Source organism: Poeciliopsis prolifica, unplaced genomic scaffold (genome assembly GCF_027474105.1).
Source record: "Poeciliopsis prolifica strain line A6 unplaced genomic scaffold, Auburn_PproV2 SCAFFOLD001, whole genome shotgun sequence".
NCBI lineage: Eukaryota > Metazoa > Chordata > Actinopteri > Cyprinodontiformes > Poeciliidae > Poeciliopsis > Poeciliopsis prolifica.
Window position 1 is genome coordinate 2849501 of NW_026562376.1, and position 25404 is coordinate 2874904.

A 25404-nucleotide genomic window follows, 5' to 3' on the forward strand; every position below is an offset into this window, starting at 1 on the left:
TGAGTTTTATCAATTGGGAATAGAGTTTCAGTAAAGAAGCACTTGGAGTGTTATGATGGTACAAGCCTTTGTTAATGATCTACCGGCAGCAAATGAAGTGATGCAACAGAAGAAGGTAAAAGTGCAAAAGAGAAAAGAAAAGCTGCTTATTAAGCCGTTTACAGCTTGTGGCTCTGATTTGGGGTTAAACTGGGCGACCCATGAGTTCATCAGAGCGGCTGTGTTTAAATCACCTCTGTGCTCAGTTTCAGTCACTTTGCTGGTAAATTTTCTAGAATGTCAGACTTCACACAGACCTTGGCTTCAGGTGCTGTAATACGAGCCTGAGTGCTGCACAATCTAATTATAATGTCTGGCTATAATTACATTTCAATGAAAATCGGCTCCAAATCTGACACACTATACCGCTTCACTGGCTTCATGCTGAGTTTGATGATGTGAAGCTTAATGATGTATTGTTTTAGTGACAGCAGTTATTGGGTCTAATGTGGATTTTAATGCATATTTATCTCCTGTCGCTGTGTTATGTCTTTATTTTGCTCCGGGTTCCCTATTTCACGTTCATAGTAACTCAGTATTTTCTGCTGTACGTTCTGTTTGTTTTTCACTGTGGTGTGTAAATCTAAAGCGTCGCCGACTCAGATAACAAAAGCTGTGTAAATCTGATCGCCTTCGCTGCTGACGTGCACATTTGTGTTGGGAAAACGGATTAAACCAGGAATGTTTATTTTCACGGAAGTTTGGACGATTCCAGAACCACTGCATCCTTTCTTACATTTTTTTAGTAAAATAATCCCAATGTTTAAGCTCTTATTAGCACATGCCCATTTTAATGGATCTTAATGCATATATTTTTTTTTAAATATATAAAATTAGCAGAATTTTTTTTTTATAAAATTGTGGTGAACTTTTTTTAAACATTTATGTAAAATATCACATACAGTACCCTGGAAAGTATTACAGGTTTGCCATTACAGATTTTTAAATGATTTTAGGCAAAATTGAGTTTCCAAATATTTTTTAGAAAATCGGTGCTTTAAAAGTGGCCTATAATTAGTCCTTGAACAGGTTAGGAAAGGTCTATTGACGATACCAAACATGTAACTACTGAATAACTCTTTTCAAATACGAGTGAAACTTGAGCATCAAACAGTTTCATGGTTAAGTTAAATATCTGGACAGAAATAAACATGCATCCAAACAGGAATAAAAAGTTTTTGAAAATGCCGAGAAGACCTGGAGAAGTTTTTAAGGACCTTAACATCTGCTTAGAGAAGGAAAACGGATGAATTATGGGTGTTTTTAACGTTTAACCCCGTACTGAATGCATTTAGCAATTAAGTTTTTTGGCTTGTTATTTCACATACAAACCAAAATTGTTTGAGAAAGACTGATTTTAAAAAGAAAATCTGTCTATATTGTCTTTTTTTTTTTGGAATATTTTGCTTCTTCTAATCTAAACCATGAACATGAAGACATAAACATCTGTAGGTTTCAAGTGTAGCAGATTGACACTCCGTTGTCGGGTGTTTGTGATCACATGAGCGGTTTGTGATATTGTGACTCGGTGAGAAGTGCTGCGTTGGAGTGTCTTTGTGTGGAAGGAGCCCGGAGCGGATCAGCAGCCTCTGGCCCTGAAGGGAAGCGCGGCCGGATCACAGCTGCATGACAACAACCTAAAAACAAACCTCTGCAAGGCTGAGCGAGATGCCAGAGAGCTCCGTCTATTTCCAGCCCTCTGGATCTTCTGTATGTGCAGCTTTTCAACAGCCACTTCAGTCTGAATGTCCAGTGTTATTGTCATTATTATTATTATTATTTTAAGGTATGCCCACAATGAAGAGTGATAAAAATAAATCTGGAGTGATGCCTCTGTAAGAGCAGCTCTGTTAGGTGGCTTTGTTCAATAATTGCACATGTTCCACTGTTTTCAGGGCTTGTGTCATTTCTTAGAAAGAGTTTGCAGCATGCTAACCAATTGTTTTCTGTTTTGTGTTCGTGTTGCAGGCGGACGCTAAGATGGTGTGTGACGTCGTCAGTCGTATGGAAGACACAGAGCCGTACTCCGCTGAGCTGCTGGGCGCCATGATGCGCCTGTGGGCCGACTCGGGCATCCAGGAATGCTTCAGCCGCGCCCGGGAGTACCAGCTCAACGACTCAGCGCAGTAGTACGTCCATGTTTCTAAATCTGTTCTTCACTTGTGAGCGCTTTTTGGGTGATGTTTCACTTCCTGTGTTTGCCTTCTTCCTGAAACAGTCATTTTTTACTGGTAAAACTATTGCCAGACAACATTTTTAACATTTATTTGAGATTTATTCTCCTGTAAGAACTTTGAGCAAGATGTAACCCCTCCTCTCCTGTGGTGGCGCCGTATCAACAGCTTCTAAAGAAAACGGCACAAAAACCTCTGAAGAAGTCAGAGGTTTGAGCACAACTTTCTTGTTCATGAAGTGTAAACAAAAATAGGGTGGTGTCAGATTTTAGTTTAGGAAATCTCTTTTGTCTTTGGTAGAACGTCACGAGCCATTTTGTGTATTAGTTTTGGTTGTATTTACCCAGAATGCCTTGTGCTTTAGACCTGTTTCTGCTTTTGAAACGGTCTCACATTAAACATAACTTCGCTGTTTGTAGCAGAACCATTTAAAGATCTGACTGTTGAAGTGATCATGAACCGTTTTGACGAACAGTAGAATATTTTTAAATCGCATATCAGATTTCCATAAATTGAATTAATAAATAATGAGTAAATAATTAAAGCTTCAACTAGAGCAACAACAATAACCGTATCAAAGCACATCTCTCCTTGTTAACATCGTTTCTTCTTTCTATACCTGTTTTAATTCTTGGTTTTCTGCAGATCTCAGATTTTTGAGTTGATCAGATGTCCTGAAGCCCAGATCATTTCATTCACAACAAGAATCAAAGCTTTACAGTACAATAAAGGAGAAGGGAGAGTACTTACTGAACAAAATAAATGGTCAGAGAAGAGGTGAAGAACATCAATGCATTTGAAATTGGCATAACATTTTGGGGTAAAAGCCATTAAAACGTGGTGAAAACATGAAATTTGTGTCCAAACTGATGGTGAACCTTTTAGTTGCAGCTTATTTATCACTGTGTGTGTGTGTGTTTAATGTCACATTAAAGTTTGATGCACACTTCCTATTATATTGAGGCCTGTGCAATCGAGCACAGTTCCCAGCCAATGAAACGATAGGACAGACATCACATGACCAGACCACACAAACGGTTGACAAGCGTGCGTTTGTGCATCTTTCCTGAGAAACCCCAGAAATCTGATGATATTTCAGTGAACCAGAGATCAGCTGTGATCAAAACTTTCTGCTCTTATGACTATTGGAGACGTAAGCGGTATCTCTGTGCATGGTGCAGGTTTGGTAATCATACATGCATGTAATGCGTGTTTTTATTCCATAGAAAGCAGAACGCCACGGTGTGAAAGGAGTAGGTCCTGCCTGAAGCCACCTCTGTGTTTGTGTGCAAAGGCCCTGAGTGTCCTGACCTATTTACCACAATGCACATACTGTACACTCCATCTGCGATTTACATTCCTGCCTTGTGACACGGCCATAGTTTAGAAAGGCGATCACACAACATGCACGTACGCACACTGAGAATTATGTAAAAATGCCACATGAGGTAGCTAAATTCTCTGAGTTGGCAATATTTAACAATCCACGCACAGGCAAGAAAACATGCAGTTTGAGTTGTTTGCAAAAGATTTTGAATTAGTCTTTTTGTTTTGGGGCTAAACACAGCAGAAGATCCACTTTAAATACTGCAGTGCCTCTGAAGGTGATTATGCTGCAGCTGTAAATTGGTGTAAGAAACTTTACAATTCTTTTTGTTTTTTTTTTTGTTTTTTTAGAAAAACCATCATTATGGGAAACAGCTTTGGTCTCCTTATGCTGCAGAAACCTTTCTTCTTCATGCTGCTCTGTGGTTTTATTATGTTACTTTCTGTCGCTTCTAAAGAAGTCACAAGGAAATCTGTGTCAGTAAATCACAGATTTCCTGAGGGTGGTATCTAACCTTCCCAACCCTGGTTACGAAGCAACAGCCATGAATTTGTGGCGACCTTCTTTTAAACAATTATGTGAAGAAACGTCACATACTTTGCCCTGAAAAAGTATTACAGATGTACCCCTCCAGATTGTTTTTATTATTTTAGGCAGAATAACCGGAGTAAATGTAAAATGGAGTCTCCAAATGATGGCTTATGCTTTGAAAGACAAATCTATCCAATCAACCTGACCGTTTGTGAAAATATTATTGCTTCCTTGTTACATCATGTCTTAACTTCCATGAGCCACATTTACTGTCAGGTCTGATCAATCACAAAATCACCTGAAACCAGGAAGTAGATACAGTATCTCAAAAAGCAACCTATGACAGCATGGTATAAAAAAAACTAGTGCTGTCAATCAAATTAAAGCATTAAAAAGCTAATATAAGGTTTCTTTAGGCAGCTCCTGTTTGGAGGTGTAGCAATACATGCCTATTTATAATTTTTTTTATTTTTGTACAGAATGATTCTTGGATAATGATATTTTAGCTCTGCTCCTTTCAGAATGAACTGTTTTAGGGTCTCTGTCACTTTAAGTACCATTAAGCTGCTGCTGGCCACGCCCCCAGCTCAACATTTACACTTGCTTGTTAAAATGACTAAAAACAAATGCACAACTATATAACCATGCACCTTCGAATGAAGAAAGTGGTTTCTGAACAATTAGTCAACAACAGCTGTTATTATTTCCAGCAGCCATTGTACCACCTGACCAGATGACCTGCAGCTCAGTTGGGGTTGCTAGGTAACGGTGCAGCGCCTGCTGATTTGTGAGGTTACATTCTGGAGGTTTCTGAAAAATGTATTTTTCCTAACACCAAAAAACAGTTGTGTATTTTTAGAAGCAGTAGAAACCCAAATGGAAGAACAAAGATCCGCAAAAAGTGAGTTTTACATAATGAGTCTCCTTTAAACTGCTGTGCTTGAGGCAGAACCCCAGCCCAGAGGTGGTCGACTCTCATCCCGGCCACTTTACACTCACCAGTAAACCACTCCAGTTCAGACTGGAGGTGAAGCCAACTTCATCTGGAACCAGCAACAATAAGACCCTACGGTTCCCAAAGCAGACGGCCTCTTCTCCACGACATCGCCTTGAGACGCTGTCCATGAACAGGATCGGTGACATAAGACCGCCCTGGAGAGTCAATCAAATCATACCACCAAATAAACACAGAACTGGGTCAGAGACAAAGTCAAGCTTCTCAGTTTACATGCTGGAGAAAAAAAGAGCTTCGGAAAGGAAAGAGGATTCTGGACAACCAAAATAAACTGGAATAGTTCAAATCGTTTTCTAAATGCTTCAGCCATCTGAAATTTTACAGAGCGGTTGGGATCATTCTTATACCATAAATGGTTGACTCCTCCAAGTCAAAGGATGGGATGTGGACTGCTAATAATTACAGAAAATTAAACTTTGTTTCTCCAAATGAACATTTATTAGCTTTTGAACCAATTGGCTGCTCAGCTTGAACAGTAAAAACCTCTCTGGGCTTTAAATCCACTTCTCTTCTATAATTCTGCACATCACCAATGAAATGAGGCGAGCACACTCAGGGGTCTGGAGTTAATCAACTTAATGCGCCATGTTGAGAAATATCAGTCTGAGAGGAAAGACTAATGCAGCAGTTGTGCACATACTATATGTCATCCAGAAACCAGACGGAAAACTTATCATCCCTTTCCAGCCTGGTTTAAATGTAATTTACGTTGCTGTCTGTGTGTGAGTCCTGAGGCGGACAACGATGCTGAGCATAAAATAATGTTGACATGAGTCTTAGTGCAAGTTCAGCGCGGCGAGAAGTGGCTGCAGGGGGAACGGCAAGCAGAAGCAGCACAGAGGGGTCAGCCGCGTGTCACAGGAAAGGTCGTGGAAGACAAATGGATAAATCGAAACAATTACTGACCTTTGACTGACCTTTCTAACTCAATTATCAAACAACTGGAGTTGTAGAAATAGACTGATAGCCTTCATAGTTACTCTGCTCACTGCAGTCGATGGACAGAGGAAACATTTCTTGCATCTATTGTTGTAACTGTAAGAGTTTGTCACACATTGTACATCAGCCTGCAAAATTACTAAGAACTCTTTGACTTTTTCATGTTTCAGAGTTTGATAGAGAACATTAGTGAACAAACAAACAGCAGCAGACGCAAACAGGAGGCAGAAGTTACTCTGGTCAGCTGAAAACAAAACGAAACTTCAGAGCAAATCATGAGGATGTTTTTAAAGTTTTACAGTTCAGACCTAAATCCTGTTGAAAGATTCTCGGTAGGATTTACCGACAGCTTTTCTCCTCAATCTAACTCAGTTTGAAACATCTGGGAGAGAGAAATGGGAAAACGTTTCAGTCTCTAGATGTGCAAATCTAGCAGAGACGTTTCCCAAACACTTACTCTCATATTAGCAGTGAAGGCTGGTTTTAGTAAGAATGGAGTTGGGCAGGTTGAATACATGCCTGCCACACTTAGCAGATTTACACAAAATACCAATGATGCTACAAACTCTTTGCTCCAGACTCTATCTGTTAGTGTTTTTGACGCATCATAAAATAATTTTCTTCACGTTTCTGCCACCTGAAAAGTCTGAAAATAAATTCTTCTGATCCGACGTCAAACCTGGATGGATTTCACTGCTTGCAGCTTTAATTTATTCTTAACTCTCTTTTCAATTTAACTCCCCTTCCTTCTGTTGCATTAATGCTAAGAATGTGTGGGTTGTTTGATTGCTTTGTAATCTAATCATTGCCATTTCACTTTGTAAATTGAAACCTGCCTCAGCATCGAGTCGTCATTAATCCTGTCCACTCACACTCACTGGGAGCAAACAGAGCCCAGTGAGTGTGGGATGTGGTTCGTGTTTGCGTTCATTTTCATTCCATAAAACACACTGTGGTTGCAGATTAATGCCCAGTTGGATCTCAGGAGGTAAAGAGTGCTTTCTGCTTCTCGTTTTCTTCATCTCCTCCTGACCAGCTCGTCATATTCTTCCTTTTCAAACCACAATCTAACCAATATTTTCCTCTAAAATCAATAGTTCTCATCAGCGAAGCTGTGTGTGCTCGTGTGTGTTTTCCGTCTGCCTTTTCTTACTCTGTCAACATATCTTCTCCCTCGAGCCTTTATCTTTTTTCTTTTGAAGTAACTGTGTGTCCGCTAGCCCTAAAAGAACATCACCAATCTAAAAATAAAGAAGCATTATATCCATTACGTTTGAGTGCGTATCGTGTTCATCTCTTCTCTCAGTCCGTACTTCAGGGTTCACCTCTGCTGATGGAGAGCGTCGGTCATGTTTGGTTGTTTGGGAGAAGTGATTTGTTATGTTTGCTTCCTCAGAAATTTTTAGAAGAAAACTGTGAGGAGAATAAGAGACGAATAAACCCTGATTGATTCCGGAAACAGTTTGGGTCCTTTTAACCACCGTTTAATTTTTAGTAATCAATATTTTTGCTTATGTTGATCTAAACTGATCTGTCACTAGCTTTTTAAATTTGATCTTAAAGCTGCAGTTTTCTTTTCCATTTTTATTGAAACAGTCACCATGTCGTATGAGACGGGCAAGCTGTGAAAAATCAAACTCTTGCTGTTGTTGTGGTCAGCGAAAATGCAGACCCCGAAAACAACCAATCAGAGTCAGGAGGAGGATCTTAGCGCTGTCAATCACCCTCCTGTCTCTGCTGCTCAGTGTGCTAATAGCAGAGAAACAAGGAAAACACTTTATCTGTCATCTGTGGTTATGCTAATTAGCCTTAACATTCATGGTAGGTTATGATGAGGTGAATGCCTGAAAAACAAAATAAGTTTTTCAGTCCTAATAATTCATTTGGGGGAGATTAATGTGGAAAAATGCATTAAGCCATCAATCTGCCTTAATTATGAAGAAATAATGAGCGTGAGTTGAGCGGCGTTAAAAGCAGTCAGACCACCCAGACTGCTGCTGCTGGCCTGCAGACTGAACGATGTCTGACTGAAGGTGTTCATGACTGCAGACTAAACCTCTCCTGTTTTTCCTGGTCGCTTGACCAGAAACCTTCTGCAAGTTCCCACTAATTGAGGGTTCAGGTTTAATACAGGAAGTCTGTAGCGACCAGGAACCATGTGTATCTTTGATTTGGGGAGGAAACTTCTGCACTATTTAAACTCGGAGAAACAAAGCCAGGCCAGAAAGTCCAGCAGAAAATGTTTTCTTGGTTTTTTTGAGGGGAATCAGAAACTTGCAGTAATGCTACAACTACAACACAACGCCAGGCAGTTAGCATGACGAAAAACTACTGCTGGGTATTACTACTGCAGCCGAAAGTGAGAGCAGCACTCCATGCACCGCTGGAATGCTTCTCTGCATGCCTCTGTTCAGGATCATTTGATTTGCAGTAAAAATAAAGGTGCACTTCCAGGGATATGCCTTTGCACAAGTCAACAGAATCATCTCATCCTCCCTGCCTTTCTTCTTCTTCTCTTCTAAACAAGCAGCTGCTCACTTTGCTCACTGGCAAGGATGTAATTTAGACATTCAGATAGCTCAGCACCTGCAGGAGCGGTACATATAAATAATGCTTTGCACTTTAAATTTGAAAAACACTGCTTTTCCTTTGTGAGAAATACAATAAAGATGATGAAGCTTTTTCAGGTAAGATCAGCCCATCTGTTTTACTACTGAGAGGATTTTCCCGGCATGTTGCAGAACCTCTGAAAGAAGCACATTAACTACACTTACAGTGACAGTAATGTAGTAGGTAGGAGTGATATTATCACTGTTATGTAATGTTACCTATAAACCACCTGAGCCACTAATATTCATCACCAGCATTCTGATGTCATGGAAAGTAGGTCAGACCACCCAGAGTCGTTCTTTCTGTTTTATCTGCATCCGATCGACCAGCATCTGTACAGTGAACATAATGAAGTCATTTTGAATATTATCTTTTTTTTTTTAGAAGGACTTTGACTGGACTAAAACAATTTGTAGAAAAACAAAGAACATTTTTCAAAGAGCTTCAGAAAGTCTGCATATGTTTTGATCAAGACAATGTAGAGACATTACAGAGAACTCTGAAATACACAAAAGTTTATGGCTTTATGTTACAACAGAATGACCATGATGTACACATTGGGCTGGGCGATGAGTTGATTTTATAGTTTTTGAAGATTTGATTTTTGGAATATCTGAATTTTTTTCACCAGTGCCCTCATTGTGTCTCCACAACTCAGAGTAAAAACGTCCACCATCTTGTTTCACAGCTTCTATTTATTTAGATTTTGAATTCATGTCAACCCGATAATATTTCTCTTTTAAAGATGAGAGTAAAGCCTTATTACAAGTAATACAAGAATAAAGTCATGTGACAATAAAGTCAAAATAATGTGTTAACAAAGTCTGTCGATGTTGAATTTGCCTAATATTTGGGATGTGTTTTGTGTAAGTTTTGTGTTCAGAGTAGTTTGATCTTCTGCTGCTGTTTAACATTTCCTCTGTGTGTGTGTGCGTGTGTGTGTGTGCAGCTACCTCGACAGCCTAGATCGGATCGGTGCGGCCGACTACCAGCCCACAGAGCAGGACATCCTCCGGACCCGAGTGAAGACCACAGGCATCGTCGAGACGCACTTCACCTTCAAAAACCTTCACTTCAGGTTGGGATGGCCCAGAGCAAGTCCCCCTGCTCCCCACTCCACTCACACCACAGAAACTCCGCTCTGTAATTAATTAGATCCGATGGTTTAAACAAGTATCTATATTTATGATTCTCTGGCTCTTTAACGAGGTCAGATTCAATTAGAGCACGGAGCGGAGGGAGCGAGAGGCCAGGCGAGAAATGGAGAGGATGAGATTTTGTCATAATTCGGCTGCATATTCTCTAAAGCAACTCAAACATTTAGAGTGGCGGGTTAGTAAACTGTTAAAGGATCATTGTTTATCTGGATGGATGCATCATTATGTCTCTTTCTTGCTGTTTTCATCAACAAATCGAAGTTAAAGATGCACGGAGGCCAGTCACAATAACACATCTTCTTCCATATTTGCTGAAATATGGAAGAGAATTAGGACCAATAAAATGGTATTAATGTCATTATTCTGACATGTATCCTCATAATTTGGACTTTAATCTTAAATTTGGACTTTAATCTCAAAATTCAGAATTTGATCTCAGAATTTTGACTTTTTATGGCAGAAAATTAAAGTCAAAATTCTTTTTTCTTTCTTTTTTTTTACAGTGGCCTTCATCCTCTTTCATACAGAAATGATTGTGATTAAAGATATTTAGATTTTCAGACCATTTCAACTAATATAATAAAAATAAGAATACATTTTAATTTCTAAAGAATATTTAACACTGGAAAACACTTTAAATATCCAAAATAGACACAAAAACACTGAAACCACAATAAGTAAGACGGATAATGAAGTCTTTCAAACTAAAATTGCATTTCACAAAATATCATCATCATCATCATCATCATTGGGCTTTAACAAGTAGTGCAAACTTCAAACTGGTTGTCAAATGTTTGCAGCATTTCTTAAAATGTCGACTTTTCAAATATTTTAAAGGGGAGCATTTCTAATTTGTCATGCGATGAGTTGATTTACCACGAAAGGCTTAGAAGCATCTTTGTGCTGCTGGTTGGAGGTTTCCACTGATGCGCCGTCGCTGCGTCTCTGAGGTTCATCCTGCAGATTTCCAGCTGGGCTGCTATTATTGGTAGTCATGCGGGGAGTGGGAGGCTCCTCTGTTCCTGTAACGGGTGGGACCCGTCACACACATGGCTGGCTCCGTTTCTCTCCGGACTCAGGCCTCTCATTCCCAACACCGCAAAAACACAACACAGTGAGGCTGGGTGATTTTCTGCTGGGGCAAAATGACGTAATGGATAACATCTGTTGTTTAGACATTTTCCTCTGGGTTCAAACACTTCATAGTTGGATTCACCAGCAACCCAACCAGGTTTTGGTTTTTCCAGCTCAAAGTTGCAGGACTGCAAAGCTTTAGTCCCTATAAAAATATGCGTATCTGTTTTACAGGTTTTACAAGAACATTTAAAATGAGGGAAAAAAGTTATAATAAAATTATAATTGCTCTATAATTCAATTCTTTCTGCAGAAAATAAATCATGGCAGCGATTTTGTTCAGAGCCTTAAATTTACAGGAGATTTTTTTTCTTAACCACATACAGTCAAATATATGCATTCAGGCTCAAAGAAATGCATACACCTCCATTAATGTTGCCTTTAATGGTTCGGCTTTTAAGGATTCTTGTTTGTGCCTCCCCTTAATGTTTTAATGTGGAACACCTGACTGTGAAAGCATCAGATATACTGAGCCTAACCATCAGCTTGAGATGAAGGCAGAATAGTTGGGGTTTCATGCTGGAACTCCAGTGTTGACTGAGACGAGAGCAAAGACTCCAAAAGTCTCAAAAATCTTTAAACTCAGCTGTCCAGATGAACAGGTCAACTGTGTTTTTATTCTCTACTCTACTTGAGTTTCAGTAATTCTGTCTGCTGCATTATTCAAATTAAGACAGCTTAACTTTGTTTGCTTAATGTTGCTTTTGGAATTGCTGTTTAACAATTTAGTGTTTTGTCCAACTTCTCCAGCAGTCATGTGAATTTAGTTGATGTGCAACTTGCTAATGGAGAATTAGCTCCATGTTCCTGACACTTTATGTTCACATTGGAGCAGATCCTTCAGGTGTTTCAGTCCATTAACGTATTTACAGCACAAATAATCAGTGTAAACAGGTTCCAGAGTGGAACTGAGTTTTTAGAAGCCAAAATGGGAAGACAGACAGTGTTGCAGCTACACAAGCTTTTATTTAGCTGTATGTGTTTGTTTCTGCTGTCCTGCAGGCTGTTTGATGTGGGAGGTCAGAGGTCGGAGAGGAAGAAGTGGATCCACTGTTTTGAAGATGTGACGGCCATCATTTTCTGCGTGGCTCTGAGTGGTTACGACCAGGTTCTGCATGAGGACGAAACCACGGTAAGAACCCGACCAACATTTTACATTATAGATTTATATATAGCTGCTTTATCATTTATAAATCTGGTTTGAGGTCAAATAAATCCCTTTGGACCAAACAGCTGTTTGTAACTTAGTGAGCTGTAACAGCCTAAACACCTGAGAAGTCAGAACTTCTTGTACTTCTACTATTTCTAATAGTTGATATGTTTTTATGTTAGCGACATGTAGCCTTATTGTCATCTGTGACAAACCTTAAAAATATAAATATTATTGGTAAATAAAAAGGCTTATGTGAAAATCCTCCTGTATTTGACTTATTCAGTAAGTCAGAAATAAATTAAGGATTACATAAACGTGTATAATAAATATTATAGAACTTTACATTGTGTAATTAATTTATCTGAAAGATTTACATTAAGATAAAAACTCAGATTTTCTATCCATATATATTTGAGCATCTGGTACTTTTCAGTTATTCCAGAAGAAGGGAAAGTTTCTGAAAATAGACGCCATGTGTGTTTTAAACGTAGAAAGTGTTGAGTAAGCCGACAGTAAGCAGTCGGCCTGTGGAAAGGCTTCAGACAGGAAAGGATAAATGTCTGCAGAATTCAGGAATAAGCATTTCATTTAGAGAAAGCTTTGAAAAATGATCAAAGTTCATTCAGCGCTGCAACAAGTCATCAGATCACAGAGTAAACACCGCTCAAAATCCTTTTTACCTTCATTTGGATTTGCTGAGTATCTTGAAGGTGAAATACGTCATTACTGACCTAAAGCATCATAGTCTGCATTCAGAAATAATATTTGACCAATAAATCCCAGGATAATTTCAGCTCTTTGCCAGTTTGTGCCCTCATTTTTCACTAACCCAGTGATTCTCAATCCTAAATCAGGCCGCAGTTCGTGTACATCACTGTACACTCTGATATGGTCAACTGAATCCAAAATGTTCACATATTTTTACATTTTTCATTTGCAATACATTTGAAATATTCTCTTAGATCATAACAGCAAACTGAGGAATCTGTGCAGAATTTTTTTTATTTATGCACAACAGGAAACAACGGATGTCTGAGCATTTTAGAAATGGCAACAAATACATCAGGTTTCATTAAGGTCAAACACATGATCTTAATCACGCCCACAAAATCATCCGAAAGTTTAAAGTCATACAAACACAGGATCATATTTTATTAAACAACCTGCATACTTTGACAAAGTCAATGGGCCAAGCCGCCCAGATCTCCGTTTAGTACGTCTGAAATGATGCAAAAGGCTGTGAAAAACAAAAAAAATAACTATTTATACTCCTGGAAGACAATGTGTCGGACCAGTTATATTTATACGATTCTCAATATCCATTAATGGAAATACAAATAATATGTGACTAGTTTTTTATGTTTCTACTCATAATTTTTCATTTTTGCAATTGTTGAAACAATTACAAAATTGTTTCAACAATTAAACGATGACATTTGTGATTAAAATCACATTTTAATAAGTTTGTTCATGCAATAAGTCATTTTAAAAAATCCAGCTCAATCATCCTCCCTCTACTTCCTGTTGTTGCCTTCAGCTTTTCTGCCAATAGCAACATCTTGCTGTTGATCATGTGACTCATGAAGCACATAAAGAATTTCCGTTGCAGTTTTGATAACAAATATGCAATATTGCAACGGACTGCAATACTGCAATTTTGATACAGCAGAGAAGCTGCCTTAAGTTAGTGTGTCTCCATTAAACCAGTTTATTTCTTTAAACCTATTTTGCACAATTTTAAGGTGAGTGGAAATGCAGCCAATGTTGTGAATACGAGAGAATCTTCGCCTGCAGTCAGCATCACTAGAATCCCCAGGATTGGTTCATAACCACACAGGGAGAAACAATCCATCATGGAAGAAATAAATGGAGGAACTTTAGTGACTCATTTAACACAGCCGTTTCTGTAATTGTTAGACATCAGTAAACTGAGGCACTTGCAGTGAGACAAAACTGGGAAGTTTTCACAGAAACCCAGGGATGCTTTGTACAGACCTGATCTTCTGTTATCCATTTTTATTATCGCTAAGCTACAAATTATGTAGGAGTTCTAATTAGCAGACAAATGTTTCTCCTCCTGGCTCCAACCTTCTCTCTGTTTTTACTACCGAAAGCCTCCAGTCCAGCAAAAATTTCCACAACTTGGAAGAAAAAGCGAAGGACCTCCCAGTAATTGGACCGAGGAAGCAACACATAACCCGATCCTGCAGCTTGTTAAACTCACTGCTCTGCTGGAGTTTTAATTAGCAAGCAACTTTTCTTATGATGCTAATCTGCCTGTAGCGGCAAAGAAGCAGCGGAAAATGGATTTGAATCCATCTTCACTCCTGGCTATTATTCAGTGATTTTATGATTTTATTTTGTTATTCTGGTTCAGGTGTTTTCCAACCAGACAATTATATTGATTTGAAAATTATTTATTTTGGTTTCCTTTTTTTTTTTTTTTTAACAGATAAATTCTGAAAAGTTTTGTCTGCATTTATTTCCAGCCGTGTTCAGTCCACTTCAATTCAACTCCAGTCTGTTTGTCTGAATAGACCAGTTTGTTTGGTGAAGTGTGAATGCTAATCACACTCTGAAGCCCAACAAAAAACTCTGCTGCGATTTGAATACATATGTGAACACAAAGTGAACCAGAGACCACTACAGCACAAGGCATTCTGGGTAAACGCGACCTAAAAGCATGCAAAAGTTTAATGCCTGCAAGAAAAATGGTTTGTGGTCTTTTACCAAAGACAAAAAGTAAATCCTATAACCGCTAAAATCTGGTCTATGTTTATATTTTATGAAGAAGCAAATTGCGCTCTGATGTTTTCGTTTCAACGCCACAGCTGATTTTTGGTCTTGTGATGTGAGAACTTACCGTCACATGGCTTCTGGTAAACTATGATGCCTTCATGGGACAGCTGGATTTCTGATTCTGTTTGCTAGTTAAGCTGCACAGCATTTCCTTTTTCAGAGTAAATGCAGCTGAATGCAAATGCAGACTTTTCAGATTTTTATTTTAATAATATTTCTCCTACATCAGAATTTATACATGGCTTTCACCTCTTCAGCTCCCAGTAAAACCCAGTGTTTTACTGGTGTAGTTTTTGGTCATACGATGACAAAATGTGAAGGAATTGATATTGTATTGCAATACGCTGAACTTTTCAGGTTAACAGTCTCTCTTTCCCAAAACAGTTTGGGATCAGCTAAAAGCGATATGTCAAGACAGTAATAACCTATAAACCATTTAAATCTTGAACCAGAATGTTAGATTTTAGCACCAGCGCATATAACCTGCTTCATGAGCTGAAGCAGAGAAATACAGAGCCTCCTGTCTCTGTATTTCAATAATTGGACTCATAAAAGGAACATTTGCATGCAAACAGGCTGAACTTTGATAAAAGGGAGGAGTGTAGTTTTATAATGTCAAAATACCTGTGAAAGGACCTGTGGGTAGCAGGTAACAGAGCTGATGTGTGTCACAGCACTGGAAAGCAAGCTGAATATTAACTTAGTGGATTAGTCATCTGCTGTGCAGAGCAAAAGTATTTGCCTCCTTACTGTATTAGATGAGACTTAAACAACAGTGAATTTGGTTGCAAAATGTTGTTTCTTTGCTACCAGAGAGCAAAAGAAAAACACTAAAAACCATAAAACTCTTAAGTTCTTAAGTGGAAAGTTTTGCTCACAAAAATGGGTAACACTTTATTTGACGGGGTGTGAATAAGACTGTCATAACACCATCATAAACATGTCATAACACCGTCATAAACATGTCATAACACCGTCATAAACATGTCATAACACTGTCATGACATGTTCATGAATATTTATGACATGTCATAAAGTGTCATTCGGTAAATCATGACACTTTTAATACAAAGTTCCCATTATTCAAAATGTCTTCGTTATGACAACTTGTCATTAACCAAGAAATTATGATCTGACATAAATTTGTTATAAAAGTGATTAAACTTTAGATTTGATAACATAAAGCGATATAGTTTTTAAAGTGTAAGCAGTAATACTTTCATAACAAATTTATGGTCACGTCAGTATCACAAAAATTTTTTATTTCATCTAAACTTACTTATAAAATTCTTCATATGTTAATTAATTGAATCTTATCCATTTTGTAAATTTCTTTTATGTTTCCGTTGTTGGAGGATCCTTGTTTTGTTTTACCATCAGATATTAAAACCTTTTGCTCCAGGAAAGTTTTGAGCGGCTTGGTTTATGTTTTCTCTGCTGGTAAAAACAGGAAAAGCTCCTGATAGGCTCCGCCTCCCAGCTTCTGACTGGTTTCCAATCGGTGTCTGTTGGTACAAACACGCCCTGCACCACTTACTCTCTGTCACTCCCTTCCTTCTTCTTCAGATGCGCATGTACTGTGTTTGGTCGTTGCTCCTCTTCATCGTGTTCTCTGAAATGACGACTGCTGGTTGTGAACGCTGCCTTCCTGCCCTGTGAACACTCTCTCTGCAGCACCGGATGTGTGTTGGCATTAGCATGTCGGGTTGAGGAGGGGAGGGGACGCGGACGCGGGGGGCGGGTCCCTTGCGTTTTTCTGTTCCTTCTCTAAGCTCCGCCCTGCAGCATCTCTGGCTCCTTCTACTCCTCTTGTCACTGTCGCCACCGACTGTCCTCTCTAACCAATCAGCTGTCAGATGCAGATGCTCCACCCACAGCCAGGTATGAAAACCTCCAAATAGGTCGACACACTCACCTTAGCGGCTGGAAGCAGGTCCTCTCTGTGTTTGTTGTTTCCTCTGTTTTATAGCTAGAGATGCACCGATCCCTTATTAATATCGGTATCGGTCCCGATATTGACAGACATTCTAGATCGAGTATCGGCGACAATGTTCCCGATTCATGAAGGCAGATCTATTCAGCCTAATTCTATGTTTATTATTTATTTTACATTATGTTTACAATTCCTAGTTGTACTTTCTGAGCCATTTGAAAGTTGATTTGCTGCAGTTTATTTTTACGTTTGACCAAGGTGGTCATTGTGTTGTTTTTCAGTTTCTTCATTATTTATTTTGCATTGGCTGTTTTACTCCTAGTTGCACTGACCGAACAAACTAAAGCTGTTTTTACATTTCTGACCAAGCTTGTGCAGCTGTTGGTGTATTTAAGTGAGCTGTACTCGGGCCGAATTATCAAATAAATTCCTAATTTAGTACGTATATGTCTGCATTTTAAAAAAATAAATAAATAAATAAATGTTTTGAGTCAATTCAGCTGTTTGATTTTTTTCTTTTACCAGATCGGTAAACCTCAGATATTGGTATCGGAAATGAAAAGGTGCATCTCTATTAATAGATCTTTCTTCTTCCTTTTCCTCGTTGGTGAAACTCTAACAGTCGTTTCTCGTGAATCTGGTCGATGGATCTCATCGATCTCTGTCTCCTCAAGTTAATGTTGGATCAGAACCAGAGAGAAACTGCTTTCAGCTCACAGTTTGAAGGAATCTGTCTGTTTTTATTACCTGTCATATAAATAACCACTGAAACATCTAGTTAGTTTTCTCCTCAATCCACCATTTCTTGTGGATTGAGGAGATGTGAATAATTCGGTGGCAATGATTCACAGAAAACACAAATTAAGCATGGGAAATTTTGTGAAAGAAAAAATTATCACGTATTCTGGCTTAATGTAATAAACAATATTTGATGCTTCATAACCAAAGCAGCTGCAACGTTAATTTAGCAGCTTTTACATCTGCTCTTAATGTTTCTACTTATTTCTACATTAGAACCCTGTGGAGTTATTGTTGTGATCGTTTAACTACATACAGTTCTGGTTTGATGTTTTCACCCACTCATCATCACCGTCATTTTATGATGATGTTTGATTTACTAAATTGTTCCTGTTTCAAATTGATGTGATTAGGCAACATATCCTGGCCCCACCAGTTGGATTTATTACAACAGAAGGTCAAAATTATACACAAAGCCCCAATCAGATTCAGGCTCCTATAAAGTTGCACTGTTTTTGTAGTCAAGAAGGGATTTCCAGCTCTCTCATTTTTAATTGGAGCGTTTCAAAATAATCCAAAAGCATTAACCTTCCCAAAGGTTCAAGCTTTGGGAAGACATTTCCAGAAGCTGGAAACTCATCTTCTTCCTCCCAGTAACTAGTTTTGATATAAACAAAATTTAAAAAGTTTTTATTGTTTAAAGCCCTTCACTAATTACTGGGCTGATTCGTCTTCAGTTGACAAGTCAGGTTTAATCAAACTGCTCAGTAGCGCCCCTACTGGTGAAAAACTTCACAGGGTTTGTTTTAGTTTAACATGATGCCGTTAGAGCAGACTCTAACACACAGCTAACATCTCAACATGCATGGCTTCATTAAGCTCACTGCCAGTGAGTCTTACTTATCATTTCTGAATGTTGCATGCTTATATAAAACGTTAACACACAAACTCAGATCGCAAACTGTGGTTTTACGAGGAACTCCCCCAAACTTCTGTTCTGCTTTTTGGTTTTAGTTTTCATCACAGTTCCTCCTTTTGCTCAGATTATGTGTCCTTTGCACACGTCATCATATTCTGCAGTTTGGAGTTTCTTCTCGTTGAGTTCTGTCCCGTTTGACATGTTCTGATCTCTCTCCTGCAGAACCGCATGCACGAGTCGCTGAAGCTCTTCGACTCAATTTGTAACAACAAGTGGTTTAACGACACTTCCATCATCCTCTTCCTTAACAAGAAGGACCTGTTTGAAAACAAGATCGTCAAGTCTCCGCTGACCATCTGCTTCCCAGAATACACCGGTACATCCTTCACAGTGACGGTTCCCTTTATGCTGGTTTCTCGTTAAAACATTAGAAAGTCACCAACTTGTCGAAAAAAAAAAACGTTTCTTTTGGGGATATTTTTTGAGCCATCTTAGCATCTGTTGGTTTCGGAGCTCAAATAAGGAATCTGACTTCCGTTTCACACACTCAGTGTACAGATATGAATCAAAAATCGATGACGGATAAAGATAAAAGACAAAAGGAATAACATATTCGCAATATTGCTTTGCTATAAAGACAAAGAAAATATGTTAATCAAGTGAATTATTTCTTTTTTTATTGACATTAGTTCCCCGTTATTAAAAATTGGATTTTATTCTGAAATCCAATTTTTTTAAAGAAATGAGCTTTTAAGTTGCCTGCAGTTTTCAGTTTGAACCACTAGATGGCTCTCCGTCCTGGAAACAAGACCTTTATTTCTTTATGGATTTTAATTTAATATTTCAGTTCACTTTAAAAAGTTTACCCACAATTTATTTGCAGATTTATTTATGTGTTTTTGGATGCTTAAATAATTTTTCTTGATGACATGCACACATTTACAACAACATTAGTCATAATAAATTAAGACTCAAAGTACAAAGAGCCCAAATGAAAAACAATCTACTTGAGCAGGATGTTCTGAGAAGTAACATTTCGCTAAATAATATACTTAAATATAATTTTTTCTGAAAGCAAAACCTTTATATATTGAAATTAAATTAGAATTCTCTATTTTTCTTATTTTTCTACAACTAGTAAGAGTTGAGGAATCACAGTGGCCATTTTACACAAAAAGGAGGAAATATTCTGCTACATTTTAGACAACAGAGCTGCAGGTTCATGGTATCAACCAAAACAGATCAACTGGGGACTATGAATCCTATGAGGGATGAGCTACAAGAGTAAAAAAAGGAAAACCGCAGAAGAGGATGAAATCAGGGCTCCCAGGGTCCAAACTGCCAGGGCCTGAGTGTGTGAGACAAGAGAAAACACGAGACAAAACAACTAAACATGAAATCGCCTGAGAGTGGGAGGAAAATCAGGAAGAAAAAAAACTGTGGGAAAAAAGGGTCCAGAAAGACAAAAAGCAGCAGAGCTGTGAGAAAGAAGAGATTAGGATTCCAAAGCTGTCCCTTCCCCTCTCCATCCCTTCCGACTCGCCGGTTCCAACCAACTTCCTGCCGGAGCAGACAGGCAGCGCCTGCTGATGGCCGAGAGCCACCGAGACGTCGGCGACGCTTGGACCAAAAATGACTCCACTCACTGAGATCAGACTCGTCTTAAGAGCATGAGAATAAAGCAAAGCAAGCCAAGAGCTGGCAGAAGGCGGCGCTCGCCCCAACAGCTAATTATGAACTGGACCTGAAGGGAGCCACCGTGGATTTGGCTCCGGCGTCAAACTTATCACCACACTCACTGTGCAAATAATGACTCCAGTGTTTTTAGCTTCAGGTTGTCAGAACTGCCAGAGTTTTGTTCTGTAGCTGCTGGTTTATCATAGTAATCCAGGAGAAAGCGGCGCACTGCGGCAACAACAACGGGACGTATTAATGTCCATCACTTTCCATTTATTGGAGCAAACTCACAGCTGCAGTTTGTCTCAGAAAGTTGTCCAGGCATCACGTTTATTAAAGCGCGCTGGCAGTGAGCTCAGCACACCTCAGCACAATGTTTGCTGAGCTCAAGAGTCAGAGGTTCGGTTTTCAGAAAGAAAATCACAAAATAGCGCTGATGGAGGAAAAAACGGGGATAATGGGAAGTAGGAGGCAGTTCACAGATCTAAACGCTTCAGATGAAAAATGCATCAAAAGCCCCGTCGTAACCACAGTATCAAAACAAACTAATAAAATCTGAAACATTTTCATTAACAGAAGTAAAGAAAAACAGTAATTAATAGGGGGAACTAGCTGGAAGTATATTCTGCATATATTATGAAAATAAGCTGAAATTGGAATTATAATGTTTTTTGTTTCTGAATTTATTCATTAGTCGTTCAAAGTGATTTTTTTTCCCCGTACAAGTGGTTTATGTTAATTGTCAGGAAATGACAACACTCCTGGTCTTCCTGGCGGCGATTACACCAGTTCACAAAATGACGGCTGGTCTGAAAAATGGCCAAAGCAAAAGTTGGGATAAAACGGCATTCAACTACATTTTATGAAAACAGTATCTTCTGTTGCGTACTCATTACCCTATCGATGTACCACAACATAATACTGCAACCTTTCTGACTTCTTCACCTGAAAATTAACCAAAGTAGGAAATAACTAAAAGTAATATAAACTAAACTGAAACCAAACTAATAAAAACTAGAAACTAACTTAATTGAACTACTTCAGTTTGTTTCAATTAAAACTAACTGAATTAAACAAACAAAAAGTCAAAACAAAATAAAACTGAACAAATTAAAAATCTGTGAAACTGGTCGTAACTCCTGCTTCTTGTTCTCTCTGGGTCCCATCTCCAGGTCCAGATAATTACGAAGACGGGATTGCTTACATCAAGTCTCAGTACGAAGGCAAGAACAAGTCGCCCAACAAGGAGGTGTATTCTCACGTGACCTGCGCCACGGACACCAACAACATCCAGTTCGTCTTTGATTCTGTCACAGACGTCATCATAGGCACCAACCTGCGGGGCTGCGGCTTGTACTGACCGGATGCTTTTACTTCTGTGGTACCTTGTTATGTCACGTGTTTTGGGCCAATTCGATTGGTCGTCCTGTGAGAGTTGGTCAAATGCTGTCCTCCTTTACTACAGAGCAGACTGTTGGTCCAGCTTGATTTAACTCGGTTGGTTGGTTGGCTGAAATTTCTGCTTGTTTAGTCCTGAACCACTCCCGCTGTGTACTGCTATGTTTCTGACCTTACCTGACCCCAGTTCCCTGTCCCAGCCCCTCTGTCTCAGGCCTTCATACCACACAATGGTGTCTTGGTTCATTCTGTAAAGGGGCAATTGTGAGAAAAGCTTAACAAGTTTGTTAATGCATACATAGTGTTGTAAGAAATTTCCATTGCTTAATGCTTCATTCTATTTGGCCAAATATCACGAGATTCCTCACCAACCTCGTTCAGAATCCAACATGGCTGCTGCATGTGTATTCGTAGCTCCTATAATTACCTGATTTTTTTGCATTGCTGAGTTTGCATTTCATTGAATCAATCACACACACACAATACTCTGTGATCTTTGTCATGGTGACTGAACACAATAGCAACCAGAAAATTGGGTTGTTTTGCTACCACAGTTAGCTGCTCTCTGAAGACAAACGTAAGCTAATGTCTGCGGTTATAACTGAACACTCCCGCATTAGCTATGTCTTTGTATTTATAGATTTTTTGTGGAACGTGACTGCAAATTATTCAAAACAAAATGTAGCTTGAGAAGCTAAAATACCTAAACGTGATGCTCATTGACATCGTTTGCAAAGCAGCCAATCCTATTTTTCCTAGAGTAGCTGTAACTCCTGAGAGCGGAAATGATGAAAACATCTGATATTATTAGTAAAGATTGATAATATATATTATGGTGTATTTAGTGTTTAAAGTAGGGAGTTATAAACATTTCAGGGGATGTTTTAGCTGTTCGTTGGTGGCTGTTGTCCATATCTCCTATGAATAACAGGAACGTCACACGTTTCTCTACACTGTTTTCTGCATGGTGACCAGTAATGTTCTGTCTGGACATGGAGTATTTTTTATCATTTCTAAATAATGAACACCATTTTAGACTAGTTTTCCTCTGGCTTCTGATATGAGACATAGGATCTTGCAAGAGATCTGAGAATCAACCCTATTTTAAACAGAGAACATTATTATTTAAAATCTCCCCGTTTTAACCGAAAGTAAATACTTTCAACTCTAATATTCCTTTTTACATATTTATCAATTGTGTGCTTTTGTTTTGTATTTGTAAACAACTAGGATGTATATGGAGGAAAACAGGATCTGAGCTGGGAGGAGGTTGCATCATTGCCTCATGTTGCAGTGTGAACGACTCCATTATGAAACCACTTAAAACAAAGGGCTAGGAAAGCTGACTCAGCCAGGCAGCTACAGATAGTGGCTGGATGGATGCATCGATTTCACCCCGCCCTGAGACTACAGCCATTATCTGAGGCTGCTCTCTGTAACACTCCTACTGTCCGCCGAAAAAACCCAGAGCTGAGCTTTGGAAGACTGAAACCTGGAGCGAGTAGATGGCTGGGATTTGGGTTCAGACTGAAGATTATTACATGTTAATGTAAGATAGGAGTGGCTGTTTATCATATCATTTATTGTGATAAAATTCCAATTGATGTCTATTTACCCGTGCTTTTTATCAACCAAACAAGATGTCAAAATTAAAAAATTTTAATAAAAACACCACTTCTGCAAAAACTCAACTTTCAATGAAAGGATTTGGCGCTATGAAGCGGAGATCAAAACTGGTTTATTTTTCCAAACTGTAATGGGAAAACTTTTTATGCATCATGACTCACATGACGAACAATCAGATGTTGCCACTGGCACAAAAAAAGACGACAGGAAGTAGTTGGAGAATAATGGGGCAGCCATGTTTTTAATAACTTATCACAAACAAACTCATTCACGTAATTTTAATTGTTTTTTTTTTATGGAAACTCTGCAGTAACAAAATGTGTCTGATGTGAGTGGATTTACTGCTGTGTTTCGTGCTTCATCACTCCCATCCTCTGCCTCACTTTTAAACAGGTAGATGACATCATTAGCTCATCTTTCCACATCTGCGCCAAATTTTCTAATTAGCGACGGAGCGCTCCCCGAGGCTGTTGATCGGCCTGCTGTGCATGATTCTGCTTGTGGATTTTCTGTGTGTTTGCAGATTGCGTACAGTTAATAGTGTGTGTGTCATTTAACAGAATAGGAAAGGTCAGCTCACAAACATGTGTGTACGTGTTGTGTTGGGAGGCAGCATCAGCTCAGGGGTGCAATGGTGGAGTCAGTATCTGTGGATTAATTACCCGCAAGGCACCTGTCTACCCTTTACGCCAACACAAACTCACACAGCAGCACAGGCACTGAACGCACAGAACGGCCCTTTGGTTTTTAAAATGTCGCCACACCTTCCTTTGCCAAAATGTTCCCATCGTTCGTAGCTAAAAGCATCAGATGGATTCTGGTTGATTTGGCAAACAGAAAATCTGCCGTTTGTGTAAGAGTGATGATGCAATGTGTCCTTAAAATCTCTTGGTAGGATAGGTAGTGCAACAATGATTATATTCTTGTTTTTTATTATTTTTTTGTTGTTTATTCTGGTTTATTTTAATGCACAATCAAGTAATTAAAATGACTTAATTCTGTGCATTAAAGTTATTTAGTAATAAAGTTCTCCTTCCTTTTATATGGAAGGTACTTTCCATCTAAATCCGCAGAAGTTGCATATTCTTTTTTGTTTGTTTCATTATTTTTAATGAAAACTAAATTCTTAGGTCTCCAAATCCAAAGAATGCACCTTACTGTCAACATTTTTCATCAACAAACATTGATCTTGTTAAATTTTGCCTTAATTTTTGGTTGTTTTTTAATTTCACTGAATTAAGCCAGAAAAAGCTTTCAAATAGGATAGTAGCAAATGAGCGCAGTTTACTAGTTTTGTTAGTTTTTTGTTTCTAGTGCCTAACAGAAAGATCTGTCACCAGTTGGAGGAAGACATCCTGCTGAATTTTCCATTTGCGTGACGTTCTGTAAGCTCCAGTTCACAGTGATAAAATAAAAGTCTTCATTTTTATTTGCCTCACAGCAGAAAGTGAGAACTTTCTGCTGTGAGGCAGTCTTGCGATATCAGTTTGAGCTCCAGCTCCTTGATTCTGGCTGTACTGAATGTCCCTGTCAGAATTCACAAAAGTTCAGATATTTTCATTGTTAGTTTTACCTCTTCAATCAGGTTCAGTAATTATTATGACTATTTCTAATTGGAAAAAAGCCTTCCTATTGTTTTAATTGGAAAAAAAATGACATGTTAAAATGAAACCTGAAAGACAAGTCAAGACCTGATGCCTTTTACTGTCTTTAGCAACAACAGCTTAAGCAGTTTAAGATTTACCAAAAGCCACATTACATGAGGAAATGGACCAAAACATCCCAAAGTTTCCAATTAAAAATGTATTAGTAAAACCTTTTGGAAGTTCTCTTCTTACGGTTTATTTAGTCAGGTTTTTTTTTAAAAACATAACTGAAATGTATGTCTTTATAAGAAATACAAGCCTTGAGTTTTGCTCATCTATACATTACTGAACATGTAGAAAGTTTTTTCTTTAATACACAGTGAAGAGCCAACATTTCTGTGCAACTTATAGTGTTTGTATTGATTGAACAGTGTGATCTGCTCATTCAGCTTGACCTTCCAGAACATCCAATTGTTTCTTAGACATAAAGTACCGCACTGTAGCACTAAAGCAGTTAGGGGTTGATAGGATGGAAACAGCCCTGAGAGAAGAACAATGAGCCAATCAGTGTGTGGATGTGTGTGTCGGGGCCAAACAGCCAAGACCAAAACTTGGTCTTTATTAGTACTTATCTAATCTGTGTTGGCTG

At 38.6% G+C, this 25404-nt stretch overlaps 1 protein-coding gene across 3 annotated transcripts in view; it reads left to right on the top strand.

Moving 5' to 3' along the window:
- Positions 1-25404, top strand: part of LOC129373949 (guanine nucleotide-binding protein G(o) subunit alpha) — a 92153-nt gene that overhangs the window by 60266 nt on the left and 6483 nt on the right. Inside the window, exons 4-8 of one of the 3 annotated variants that reach the window (XM_055052224.1) lie at positions 2008-2168; positions 9585-9713; positions 11929-12058; positions 18691-18844; positions 21318-24688. In XM_055052224.1, coding sequence (XP_054908199.1) covers positions 2008-2168; positions 9585-9713; positions 11929-12058; positions 18691-18844; positions 21318-21505 — 762 coding nt within the window. In that variant the 3' untranslated portion in view covers positions 21506-24688. Of the gene's footprint in view, positions 1-2007; positions 2169-9584; positions 9714-11928; positions 12059-18690; positions 18845-21317; positions 24689-25404 lie in introns of those variants that run through there. The other 2 variants (XM_055052295.1, XM_055052155.1) reach the window with 2 other exon arrangements.